At 41.1% G+C, this 14719-nt stretch overlaps 1 protein-coding gene across 3 annotated transcripts in view; it reads right to left on the reverse strand.

Moving 5' to 3' along the window:
• The window catches only part of FNDC3B (fibronectin type III domain containing 3B), a 203903-nt gene that overhangs the window by 8274 nt on the left and 180910 nt on the right, over positions 1–14719 (reverse strand). For all 3 annotated transcript variants that reach the window (XM_075761549.1, XM_075761547.1, XM_075761548.1), the window contains 2 exons: positions 5216–5382; positions 1906–2033 (listed from right to left, as the gene is read on the reverse strand). In XM_075761549.1, the coding sequence (XP_075617664.1) occupies positions 1906–2033; positions 5216–5382 (295 nt within the window). The remainder of the gene's footprint in view (positions 1–1905; positions 2034–5215; positions 5383–14719) is intronic.

Genomic DNA, 14719 nt, shown 5'->3' on the forward strand with positions numbered 1-14719 from the left:
ATACCATGTGACATCATGCTCAGTATAAAAGGGGGGCTAGTCGGGGAGGGGTGGTAGCAGCTCCAGGACGCGTGGCTTGGGGACAGTCCGGTTTCGGGACAGGTCTGAGTGTGCGGTCTGAGTTGTACGGTCCTCGGGTGAGAAACTGCATTGTGTATCACCAGTTTTGTACACTCTGTTAAGTACTGTTTTGTTTTGTCTTCCCCTCTCCCTTTGCTATCCGAGTAAACTGTCCTTATACCAACCCACCAGGTCTTGCCTTTTCCTTCCCATTCTCCTCCCCATCCCACTGGGAAGTGAGTGAGTGGCTGCGTGGTGCTCAGCTGCCGGCTGGGGCTAAACCACGACACTCCTATTCACATACTAGGAGCTAAGAGCATGCACATCGCTCCTGCAGCTCAGCTAATAGTGATGTGCCCCAGTGCGGAGGTGACACCCACATTCATGATGAAGATAAATCATTTTGATAGGCAAAACTGATTTCTGGGAAGGTGAAACAGTGGAACTCTCCCTCTTTTCCGTGGCTGGTTATCGGTCAGCCCAAGTACAGAAGCCAGTGTCAGCTTTGAGCATCCCAGCCTAGAGCTTCTTCTAGTGAGTTACTTGTGAAAGCTCAAGCAAAGGACCCCTCATCAGGGTCATGCCTCATGAGAAACGAAGACCTTCAACATAAGACCTTGAGGTACTTTATTTCCTTTATTGCTGGTTTTTTTTCATACCACAATTTCGTGACTGCGAAGATTAAGCCATCACCTGCCTTAAAGGAACATGAAGCCATGCCCAATTCTCCCCAAGAACGTCCAGAACATTTTAAGCACCGAAGCTATGGTTACTGAAGCTGTTATACATCAAGGCTTCTTTGTAAATCAGGCAACAGCAAAATGGGTCCACTTATCCACTTACCACTCACATTACGAGGCCACCACAGTACACGGAGGTTTTATTACCTACACCAGCACCAAAAATGTTTCCCAACAAAAACAGGTTTCTGAATCTTTTGCAATTGCCTTGCATTTATTTATGTCATTTTTGTAATTCATTAATTTGCAGTAATACTCAAAAATAGACTGAAGAGGAGCAAAGACAGTTGCAAAGTACTACCTCATTCACAGTTTTAAGAATTTAATGAAAGGCTTAACGTATCTCATTCCCTAATTTGGACTTATTTGGAATCCAGATGACAATGAAAATAAGGACAAGGAGAAGACAGGGCACAGAAGAAGTCCACTGTAAATCACAGTCAGAGGTGCGATAGATGAAAGATCAGACCTAGAAGGAGTTGTTCTGTTTCAGGTGCTCTGGGGAAATGCCCGCTTGTGATCTCTAATCACGACAGACAAGGAAAGAAGGATCAGCCGTACTTCATTCCCTTTATTTCCACAGTGCAAGAACAGACGCAGGTTCTGTGGGGCAGCTGATACACAGGAGTTACACATCCTGGCATCGAAACCTTAGGCAGGAATGGGATGGCTGAACAAACTCATTAGAAGTTGTGTACTTGGCTGAAATCCTTGATGGAGGGTCTTGGAAGTGGCTTAGTGAACGAGGACTTCATCTTCTCATCTTCATACTTCATCTTCTCATTTTCGGACAACGGTTAGCACCAGCCAGTTCAGAAGAAAGCACGGGTGGACAGAATTGTAACTTTTCAAAGGTTAGTTACGTTAGAAATAGCGATTAACTACGGACAGGGCGCAAATCACTCCGATAAGGTAACAATGCTCTATATAGTCCCTCGGGGGAGAAAACAACCCTTAATTCTGACTCGTCCTTTACCAAAGTTCACGTGACCAATCACCATAGGGTATAATTCAATATAGTAGAAAGAAGCTGCACAGCAAACATTCAAAAACATTTCCATTATGTCATCAATTTAGCAATATTAAAATGAGACCATTTTCCTACCTGCTTGTATTCGGATTCTCTCCCAACCAGTACCTGCAGAACATAACCAACAGGATCTCCCTTCATGGGTGGGACCATTTCCCAGGTAATTTCACAGGCGTTTCCTCCCAACTGTGTCACTCGAGGGGCTACAATAAAATGAAATGTGTTATTATTTAATATAAAGACTGCATTGAAATCCTACTCATTTTACGGGTAAACATATACGAGAACATTTTAAAAAGAGAACTTTGGTACATGACAGCGGTTAGTAGCACAGAATCTGTACTGTATATATGTGGCCAAAAAAATCAAACTGCCATCACCACTGGATGAAAGAAGTAAAACTTTTAAGTCACTCAAAAGTCTCATTTATTTCAGGACAGTCTTGCCTGATTAAGCAGTTCAGGATTCTTGTGGTATTAAACAACAACAACCACAACCCACAGAAAATCGGGTGAAATTTAGAGCTGATTAACAAGCTCCTAAGATGTTTACTGCAGGACCCAGATCACTTCTGCAGAAGGACAGCGAGCTGTTGGAGCATCATCTGTCAGATGTGTGAGCCGCTAGAAAGGGGGAGTGGATGTGAAAGAAAACTTTTAAAATCCAATTGCAACGCTGTGCACTGATCTTTTCAAAGCAGAAGCCATCACATGAATTGCGCTGGCATTAATAAAAGCAGCAATTTCATAAAGTTCTGAGCAAACACCTGTGCCAGTGGAGATGCCTGCGTATTCCTCCCATGTTACACGTCATTGAAAGAGAGGAATAACATCAAACATTTCATTCAGGAAAAACAGGAGAAGGAACATGAGATGGGAAGCTAAATAATCTTCTGTATTAGAGATTAAATCCAGCCTGGGAAGCAAGAAGCATAATTTTAAAGACTTGGACTTGTATCTAATTCTGAGCCTGACATTCAGATGATCAGACCTGCTATTTCTAGCCAGGCTTAGACCAGTGCTTTCACTAGAACGCTAGAGAAATCTAATTTGTCAGCTGTTACAATGCTGCCATCCTTGGGAAAGGATCTCCCACTAGCTGAAAGCCAAGAGCTGCTGTACTATGTCCCACGGCAAGCTTGCAGGTGAGCCGAGCAGGGCACGAACAGCAACAGCAGCACGTTTATATGTACAACTAAGCATCCACCACTGGAAGGCATCAAAACAACTGCAACAGCATCCAGGGTCCACCAACCTCTTGATCAGGCAAAGCAAGCAAGCACATGACCGAAAAAAAGTGCTGAACGCTTTACCGAGTGGTTAACATGTGCCAGGACATGAGCTTGTTAAAGGCAATCTAGATTCCCAACCCTACGAAAACAGACTACAGGAGAGTCTATCAAAGAAACAAATGCTGCTGCCGTTGCATACATTACCTTAATTTTAGACTAATTCATTACCACCCAAGAGGAACACGTGAATCATACACAGACCCAAATGTAATCAATATCCATTTGCTTCTCTCTGCACATCTGCCAGCGTTGGGAGACTGGTAATAGATGCCTTCATCTCAGCTGACAACAACATTCTCAATTATTTTCCCTCCTCCTTCCATCCCTCAACCTGATACACGTAGATTTTTGTCTGACACTTACAAAACACTGCCATTAAGAAGAATGCTATTCTAGGGCTGGCATCACTAAGTGAGTAATTGGGATACTCCATAGGAAAATAAACATGTGCTTCTGATACATGAAAAACTGTACTAAGTTTATCACCTCCATTTCTTTTCATTGCTCCGAACATGGAAGGGAATCAACACCATCATTTCACCTCAACAGCTCTCTTTTCCCCGTGGCATTTCCTCCCCACGGCAGTGCTCACTAACGCAGTTTTTGTTGTGCCCTTTTCTCCATTACAGCTGGGGTTTTGTCATGTACCTGTGGTCCCAGCCCACACACGACCTGGTATTTGCACCGGGTCTTAACTACTTGATATTCAGTCCAGGGTATGAGTCATATTTAACAGGAACTAAATAAGCAGGCAGGGAGTTCAAAACAAAAACCTAGGTGAGCTCTGAATTTAACAAAATGGATTTCTATCCAACAAAATGAAAATGCGACTGCAGCACATGCCAGCATCCCTGTGCTAGTTTTATCCACTTAATGCAGCTAAAAGAATGTCACACGGATGTGGCATCCACGAGTGACATGCGCCTGTGCCCGGGCACTCCGACAACTTGCGGATGCTCCAGCGGCGATGCACACCCTCCCCGCTGCCGTCACCTACGCCAGCTGGGTTCCCCTGGCATGAGGTCCCTCCGCTTTGCTGGGTAGCATGTCTCACAACTGCGTAACAGAGTGAATCAGGATAATTCACCGTTGGGTAAGTATATTTACCCTTGAACTTTACACCAAACACATGCAGGTATCTTCTTCCAGAAACAGCACTGAAGCAAGTGTCAAACCCCAGGGGATACGCAGGCAGAAACGAAGGCGGGATTCTCGCACACACTGATTTTAGCGTAGCAAAGCCAGCCTCCCAGTGTTCTCTCTGCGCTCAAGCGTGTTGTTCTTCCTGGGGGTGATTCAGAGCAGCTAACCTAGGCACCAGGGAAATTACGCCCCGGTAGTGTTCTCCTCTCTCTAAATCTTTGATGACACATGGTGTCAAAATCACCAAAGCCAGATTGTAAACACAGAAGAGCAAAGGAAACCTCTCTGACCAATTAACGGTTGCTGTTTCTCACAGTAAATGGTACTGCCTGACAGAGGAGTTTTGAGCACACAGGTATAAAAGGTGCATCTGATTTCAGCTCAGTTTATTTCATTATAAAACTTCATTTAATTAGGCCTTTTCTTCTGCTAGTGGTACACATGCTAAGTGAGTTCTAAATCCAATGCTTTATGTATGTGAAATAATTGTCATTGGTTTTATACATTAAAGAAAAAATAAACTCTGAAGTTCTATGCTGAACATCACCTACACAACTAAAAACAACGTTAAATTTCACTAATGCTTAAGTTAGTATGTACACATCCAGACTACAGCTGTTACATCCCTTACAGAAGAAGTGCTGTGGTAATCCAGAGCAACGCTCTGGTAAACATTATTGTTAGCAGCATTTTAATAGTTTATGTATAACAACAGTGATTGGTATAACATTTATATTGTTTATATGATTTTTTTTTTTTTTGGTGATAATTTAGCTTCCCACCACAATGTAACTTTACAATTCACAGAAATATACAAGCAGCACAAACTGATATTTCACATGTGTTAGTGCGTTCTCACGTTAACCCTTACAAACTCACTGCATACTTTCCAATTACTTAAATAATTACATGTTACTTATGTATATGTAAAAAAAATAATCTGTTGCATACCTTTGATTGCAGGTGGGACTGACTTAGTTGTACAGAAGGTACATATTTCTGAGAAAGGTCCCTCCCCAGCATCATTGACCGCCTGTATTCTGAACGAGTAACATGTGGATTCTGTCAGCCTTTGTATCTTGTACGTATGACTCGGTCCCCTATAAATCGGAATAAACCTGGAAACAATAAAAATGAGGAGATGCAGTTACACTCGAGCGGCACTGACATTGCTGGCTGTTACACATACCAGCGCAAGGTATCCATATTGTGAGAACGGGCACGCCGTGCTTCGCAGAGCTGCTGAAGGCAAGTGTAAAACTGGCATGTTATTAATACTTACAGTGATTAGCACGTTAGGGAAAGCAGAAGCTCATTGTCCCTTTTGCAACTAATACTTACTTTGCAAAATGATAATGTCAATTATCAGGTAAAACAATTGAGACCACACCTTACACCCATCTGTGCCATCTTACGCCAGAGTAACTCTGTTTAAATCAGAACATATGGATTAGGTAATATATGTGTAATATATTACACACTGGAAGAGTTCACAGACCAAAGACGACCAAACAGCAGAGACAGAAACAGATCTGGAGAGGACACATGGTAGTCTATGAGTGAAAAGGCACAGGGGAAGGATGATTATAGTGAGGGGGATATGGGGAATGGAGAAGGATGCCAGCTTCGGAGCTCGGGGGGACGTCCGTGCCGACAGCTCTGCTACAGCAGGCTGAGAACAAGAAAAAGACACGACACTAAGGAAATGACTTCCAAAATACTCCCACTGACAAGATCAAACAGCACACGCCAACTTGTCCAACGATGTAATGCAGAACAGAATCAATGTCACTCGATCTTAAAAAAAAAACAACACAAAACCAAAAGTACAGTTGCTAGAGAGAATATGACTTCTGTTTTGAATTGCTCTGCTCAGATAAATGCTTTTTCAGTAATAGTCACACGTTAGCCAGCAATTTCTGACTGAGATCCTGACCCCATGGCTTCTGAGCAGAATGGGGATGAGGGTAAACGAAGAGGAAGCACCCAGCATCTTGCATCAACCCGCTTAGCCTCTCCACTGGGAAACAAGGTCTTACTTGCAATAGTCCTGAATCTGGACAACATAAAATTCACCACGCAGGATCACATAGTTTTTCTGATGATTTAGTATACTTATTCAAATATCTTAACCATTTCAGCAGATTTTAAATCACCAGGAAGCCAGCAAAGAGATTAGTTTTTGACCTCCCTATCTAGGCACTAGCTTTATCCTGGATAATAAGTCCTTTGGCTTCACATGAGATACACAGTATAACCAATTCGAGCATTTCAAAGAAACTGGGTCTGTCATTAGCTCTCAGGGACAGAAATCAATTCATATTACATTATGATTGAAATCCATGAAAGTACAAACAGACAGATCAAGAATCATTTGTAATAAAAAGAAATGTTCAGGTAATTTAAATTGCTGGAAATGTACTCTGAGGACTAATGTGACTTACTACCCCCACCAAGTTTTAGTGAGCCCCTCACCTTGATTGGAAATCAAAGATCTATGCCCACAAGTTTAAGAGGAGAATTTAGAACCAATTTCCAAAGAAGAAATTTTTTTTTCCAACCTTATGCTTATACAGTTTTAAGGACTGCCTGCTATTCCAGATTTTCGAGGCTCACCTGAGCAGCTATGGCACGTTTCAAAATGGAATAAAATGGAATAAAATTTCTTGGGATTCACTGCATGAGGAACGAAGCACAGGTATTTAGGAGAGCAATAAGACCAAAAAGACAAGACTACTCCGTCTCTCCCTCTCCACTTCTTGTAGCTCAATCAGGCGGCTGGCTCAGAAACCACTGCAGTACTCGGAGAAGTGCTGAGACTTGTCTCTGACCCTGATCCAAGGGCAACAGATAGCAAAAAAGATGCAATGCAGTACTTTAGACTAACCCCTTCTTTGTAGTCATCCGTGGAGCTAGGTAAGCAAGGGAGGATAAATACACCTTACCAGCTACCACACAAGCACACCCACAGTTTGGGCTCGTGGTACACTTGCTAGGCATACTCATATGGTGAATACCAATGACTTAGCCCTGATATTACACTTTCACCTGCTGAATATGATTAAGGTTTCATAACACTGAAAAAGTGATCTGGCAAAACACTTGAGCTCCTCCTGTCATTTGGGAACCGGACTTGTACTCCCATCTGGTTTCCAGCTCCACGCCTTTCTACTTCTCTATCTGTTTCAAAAACCATCTGTAATGAAAGCAAAAACCGTTACGGAAAAGCTTGCACTCATGTTCCATGCACAAGATTGTAATGGAAGCACACTTACAACTTCTGAGATTCAATCGTCTTTGAAGAAAGAAGGCTTCCAATTTTGGAAGAAGAAAGGCTGATTACTAAGTCAATCAAATTCAGATGCTGTTAGGCTTTCTTATGACTATAATGCTTTGTAATTATGTTTGAAGATGCAGATCACAATATAACAAACATAATGATGATGGAACATTTTAACTTCAAAATACTAGTGATTTTTTGATAATAATGTAGTATTTTCCTCATGTCTAAAGTAGCTACTTTATATTCCTCCAGAATTATTTCTCCTGTTTTTAAAAATAGTGTAGTTATTTGATGTAGATGGCTATCGACATGGAGCAATATATCCTACAATCTTTTTTCAGATTCTCAGGCTTTCTCCCGAAGGACCTCAATGAACTTAAAGTTGAATCAGTGTGATTGCATATTGCTATTGTGATGTCTGCATACATTAAAAATCATCTAAAGTAAGACAATTTGTTCATATTGTTGCAAGCTCGTTTTTTAAACCTAAATATTTAGATTTAAATATAAATCTAATGTAAAAAGCATGTTTAAGCCTGAGCTCTACAAATCTTCGCCTTCTTGGCAAGCCTGACATTGTCCACTGTGCTCTATCCAGCCCTGTTCCACACATTTTTCTTAAGAACAAGCCAGCTTTGAGCTTCTCTGCAAGGACTTCATCTCTTATGCATTTAAAAGTTGACTTAATCTGCATATAGAGAAATTCCCACGTTCTCTATGTCCCTCTCACCTTCTTCCAGCCTCTAGTCAGTTCTCTGTCTGAACATGGATGATGAGTTCTCCTTCTCAGATGCTGTGGGATGCCATAAGCACGGTCATTAACACAGCACAGCCATCAAAAATCTTTCTGGTATTCTCAATAGAGTTGTTCTTTGGTTTTTTTGGGGTTTTTTTTGTTTTTTTAAAAAAAAGTATGCACCATCCACAAATAAATCTGTATTATTCAAATTTAACAGGCTGCAGTGTTGCCTCTCCTCTCCAGTAAAGAGCAGAGACTGAAAAGAAAGCAACTCTCTCCAGGGATGGAGACACTCCCCAGAGGCTGCTTCCCCCTCGTCTCACTCAAGTGATCCCAGTTCTCCCCTTCCCAGACATTCTCATGTCAGTCACGGATTATTCATTTACCTACACACAGTGGAGGAGAGAGAACACAATGTCCTAGAACGATTGTTTGGGAGACACCACTGCTGTTAGTTTTTCATCAATACCTTTTTATTCTCAGCGAAGATCTTCTCGGAAATGTTTTACATGTTGCAGCTATTTTGTTTCCTCCACTTTAGTCACTTCCAGTCGAGCAGAGGAATATGAATGTACTCGGTCTACCTCTGCTCATTAGTGCTCAGCACATTTGAATCAGCAGGTTCCCTTTCAAACTCTTGGGTTTTGTTTATGTTTTAGTAACCCGTTTGTCCTTATAACAATTTGAAAGAAAATCTACCATAGAACACTAAATAAGACAGCAATCTTGAGCCAAGTACAAAGGCTAAAATAGCCATCCGAATAATTCTGTTACTGCCTCCCAGAAAAATGTGGTCATCTGCCACAATTCTGGCTGGAGAGAAATCATTAATACAGCACTGGTCTGACCTAGCGACCTGAGGCTTCACTTCAGCGTACACGGGCAACTGCATAATTAGAAACTAAAGTTCATGAATTTCATAAATCAACAGCTCTTAATATTATTATCACAACATCCTTGTTATCTGCACAATTATAGCCCACACTTACTTTTTTTAGACCGTTCCTCCACTTTGTATAAAGAACGTTATCAAACACTCACCGATTTATGTGATTTTCTTTCCCCACCAGCAGCTCCCTACATGACCAGGTAGCATCCAGGAATGCAAAGCTTCAAAAGAAACCAAACCCGTGTAATTCATCCCCTGAGTTGGAGAACTTCCATATTTGCAATGGAACTAGGGTTTGGTTTGGTTCGTTTTTTTTTTCCCTTAAGCAGACAAAAAGCTGCCCAGCCCCACTCAGCTCTGATCCCTGGAGACCACAGTGCTCCAGCACATCCCTATCTCCAGCGACACCAGCTCCCTTCATCATGCTCTGCATGTTGGGAGTCTGCCTCCATCCCAATCTGCCCGTCCGGAGCAGATCAGAAGGTTTAACACCTCTTGGCTTTATGTTGAAGCTTGCTCCTGTTGATGCAGGAAAGAGAGGTATTAATCTCTATTAAACCCAGATGCCAGAAGCAGAATGGAATTAACTTGCTAAAAAAGGAACGATGACAGCAGCTCGTGGTGCAGGTCATAACAGAGGTACTATTTCAAGTGAGGCTGTGGAGGAACCCCAAGCCAGGAGCTAAGTAGAAAGTACGATGAACTAATACCGCTCACAATCTGCTAGCTAATCCTTCCCCAGCCATAACCACTTGAGATGTCTTTCTAGTCCACATCTTAAGTATAGAGCGCACTTTTTTTCTGTTAGACTGGCAGAGGTACAGGAGTAAAGTCAAGGCATGATTTTTTAATTTCTGCTGTATTTTAAAATCTCCCGCTTAAAGAGAAAAGCTAGACATCTGCAGCATCCCCCATCCTCATATCCATCAGTGCTCCTATAACCAGTACCAAGCTGATCTGAAGATCTGTCTTCTAGAAGATACCTTTTGGAAAGGTTATAATGTATGCTTGTTCGTAGTATGTTTAAAACTAACCTCCAGAATGTATGGTCAATATAATTTTTATTTATAGGCATAATAATAACAAGACGCACTGAAGGAGGCAACTTTTCCTTCCTTATACTTAGAAAAGCAAAACTAAGTGGAGAGCAGAAAAAGGCAGGAAGAAAAGTGGTAATAGTCAGGTGGGAAGAGCTTTGTTTTCTTTGCTTAATTACCTAGTACATTCACAGGCTAAACAAAGAGTACTTGCAGCCAAAAATCGATTTTTAGCTTGCTTCTACCAGATCATCTTTCACCTGCTGCTGAATCTGAGTGTGTAATCTGTATTTGCCACAGATAGGTACTTGTCAGATGTCTGGAATTACTGAAAATGGAGATGCTTTCACCTACAGAAGCTCCCCCAGAGCAAGAAAAATTACTTTTTTGGAAGTAGCTTCTGGGCACATTTAAGAGGAACGGTAGACAGATCAGCAAAGTGCCTGACAGATGATTCCTGCGTGCAGCCAGATGAGAGGCCAAGGAACAGGCAGGAAGGACAATGCTGAACACAAATTAATGTGAATTGACAGCACTTGGATGAAAAATGTGGGAGAAATTAGGGACAGCATCCAATGGCCTGTTGAAACTATGCAGTTGAGAAGAACGAGATTACTAGGCAGCTACCAACACCGTGGCTTGCAATAGCAATACCTTAATAAATAACAGTAGCTATAAATAAGCGCAAGCTTAACAAAGCTAAAACCAAAGCAGAACAAAAGACAGTTCAGTGGCAGCAACCTAATGCTCTTCCAGACACATGCATTTTTATCCATCTTGTGCAGCGTTACAATCGACTTTCCCAGTATGGCAGCAACTAACAGTGGCTATGAACCTTAAAATGAATCTCATCCAGCATTGTTCAGAACTATTTATTGACCTGACAGTCTCAGTAATCTGGCCTGGCAAAACTCACTAAGGAAGCAAAGCGTAGTCTCTAGTTTACCAACTTCAGCAAAATGAAGTTAGAACCTAAAGTTGTGCTCTTGGCAAACTAGCCAACATGTTCCTGTTGCTCCAAGCTTAACCTCGTTACCACTTTAGACATTAAACAGTCATTACTTTGATAAAGGCATTATTTTGCTGATGAGGTTCTTACAGATGTGCAGAAAATAGCTTTCATTACAGTGACCATCTTTGGTCTGGATGCTGCTCTTATTTATGGTCTACTGTCTGGAGTATTCAGTTATACCCGTGAAGTCTGAAGTACCTGCAGATGCACACTGATCAAAATGCAAGAGCAAACCGATCCACCATGTTTCTATGTAGTTAATACTAAATTTCCCACCAAACAAGGGATTCTTTGAACATACTTATGGAAAAGCATCTAAATCTGCACACTTCACTAGATTCCTAATATCTGAAACATCTAATCTTAAACATTTAACATGGCTTTCTCACACCTCACTATGTCTCAAAAGATGACACACACACAGTTAACTCATATCTACTAAAAATGTTGGTTTACTCCTGTTTCTAGGAACAAAGCTGAAATTCAATAACAAGTTAAGCTTTTTACACTTGGAACAATTCTTCCTCTTCTCTTTCATTTGCACAGCACTTACTGCAGAACCCCAAGTAGCTGATCAGAATGCTCTTAATACAAACATCGCTACTGTTAATAGTAATACTCATCTACACAATGCAACAACACGAAGTGGAGACAGACTACTTGGAAGAGTTTTCTGAATGTTAACTTTCTATTTAGCCAGGCTTGCAGAGTAAACTGTAGCATGCCATATGTCTTGGCACTAATTCTTAATTTCCTTTCATCACTGTTTTACCCAATAGGAAAGTGATTTTTCCTGCAGGTTTTTGCAAGGATATGTTAATGTGTCTAATTTTATATTTTAATAGAATTTCACAAGCCAGTAGGCCTGATACATATCAGTAATTGCTGCTAAAATGGGTGTAAATTGTCTTGATCAAATCATGAGTGTAAACAACTTTTTAATTAGACTGCTTGAAACTTGCAGTAACCAGATAATGATTATGCTAGTCATCAGGCAGAGGCAGCACATTTGGCAATTTCTCTCTCATGTTTCTATTCTACCTCTCTTCACGTTAACGCAGAGCAAACATACGTGTCGAGACAGCTAAGTATGACCACTTCCCAACACACAGAGCCTGTCTTTCTGCAAAGACTGCTGCTTAGACCGAGCCATCAGATAGGATATTCCACTTCTACAGCCAGGAAAACTGCACTGGACACTGGGACAGACTGCGTCTGTTTTGTTTGTGTGTTCTCTGTTGTTGTGATACTTCTTCAAGGAGTAACTAGGTCACAGAAACTCTGCTGGAAGGAAGGGAAAACAGTTTCTTCTGCTATACACAACTTCAGCATGCTGGGGGAGAAACAGTTTCCAGCACCACCGGGTGAAGAGGACAGAAGGGTAGGAGAATCACTGGAAGAGCTAGGAGCTTCCTAAAACTGAATCTTTCTGCAGAAAAAATGAGCCCATCCGCATCGCTGCCTGGCTTTACTGTTTACTGTTCAAAGCACGTTTTAATTTTCCTTGGAAGCCACCCCCAACAAGTGCTTTTTGGTTCCTCTCACCTTGGAAAATATTGGCATAGATTTTTATAACATACTTTTCTCTTTTACTTCTAGGCTTTCTATGAACAGTGAAAACGGCTCACCATGCAACTGAAAAAGACAGTACTGCCAGGAGCATCACTAACACCTGGGTCAGCAGGCACAGAAACGGATGGACACTACATCTCCTTTGGACGCCAGGGAGAACTTGCACGTCTCCCCTGTTCACGTTCAGGCTCTAAAGGCTCCACTCACAACAGGAGCAGGGAAAGACAACCTGAAGGCAACCGAGTGCCTACCACACCTACAGCCCTGATGCCCTCTCCACCTGCACCATGGTAACAGGCGCTCCTGGGATGAGGAATGTGAGGGGTGATGTCTCCTGAAATAAATATTCAAGTTAAGGGAAAATTCTCCAAGTAGAAGAAATCAATTCAAGGGATTATGCCATTTGGTTACAAATGTGATTCCTTCCTTGGAGTCGCTAGAAGTTTCCATCGATGTATGTCTATGGCCTTTGGGACATTCATATCCTAATCAGAAAAACAGTGTGCGCACAATGACTGCACCCAATTAACATTTACAGTCATTAGGCAAGTTCTATTTTGCAATCAATTTTTCATTTATATTGAAGAACAATAGCTCCTTAAATGGAAAGCAGACATAGTTTAGCAAAGAATTTTAAAACAGTTTAATACTTACATAAATAATCTTTCACAGGCTATGAAAGGGAAATACTACTACTGTTTACCCAGCGATATGGGGTCGTAACTCATTTATTCAGTAAATAACCATAACAAAAGCAATTAAGAGTTTAGAATGCCAGTAAACACAATCTCTTGCAATTCACTTACAAAAGCAGACTTATTAGAATCATAGAATCATTAAGGTTGGAAAAGACCTCTAAGATCATCAAGTCCAACTGTCAACACAACACCACCACGTCTACTAAATCATGTCCCAAAGTGCCACGTCTACATATTTTCTGAACACCTCCAGGGATGGTGACTCCACCATCTCTCTCGGCAGCCTGTTCCAATGCTTGACCACTCTTTTGGTGAAGAAATTTCTCCTAATACCCAGTCTAAACCTCACCTGATGCAACTTGAAGCCATCTCCTCTCATCCTATCACAAGCTACTTGGGAGAAGAGACCAACACCCACACTTAAGAATTGTCAATGATCCTTCACTGATATTTTTAAAGAATACATATAGGCTGCTTCACAGCTAGCCTTACCAACGATTCTCCCTTAAAAATATAATTATATTTATTTTTATTTGGAGTCTGTTTACACACAAAAATCCCAGAATTCATCTTAACTGCAACATTTATTCATCTAAACGAAACACAGGCAAATGATAAACGACCCACTAATAATGTACTTGCTAATTCTCTCTTTCAGACTGGATACTGTAAGCATTTTAAGACACTAGGAGGTATAATTAGTAGTAGAAACAACTGGACTAATTACCAGCACAGAAAAAAAAAACCAAACCAAAAGCATTATAATAAATTAGGTTCATTTGTTTCACTATGAGAGGAAAAATCCACAGTACTCTGGAAAATGTGCAACTTGATTAACATGATTTTCTTGATAGTAATAGAGTTAAGAAATAAAGTCGCAACTGATAGTTTATTTAAAAAGAAAGAATTTTATGGTCCTCTTTACACAAAGGTCAACTACTCTTAACTAACGTTCCCATGTACTGTGCTTTCCAGAAACAGATTTTTCTTCCTCTCCACTTAACGCTACACATAATTGAAAGGACAAGAGATGCTAATTTGATCTTCCTAAATGTCACACACTGAAGAGCAAATGAGAGCTAAAGCAGGTACATTTCTGATTCGCACACCTTTTCAAGCCCCTACATTAATCAGTGTCAGGAGATTTCCAAGTATTTTGTTTCACAGGTCTTGCAATCAATGAAACATTTAGTCTCCAACAACTGGCCTGTTACACCTCATTACG

The sequence above is a fragment of the Balearica regulorum genome, chromosome 9, assembly GCF_011004875.1.
Source record: "Balearica regulorum gibbericeps isolate bBalReg1 chromosome 9, bBalReg1.pri, whole genome shotgun sequence".
NCBI lineage: Eukaryota > Metazoa > Chordata > Aves > Gruiformes > Gruidae > Balearica > Balearica regulorum.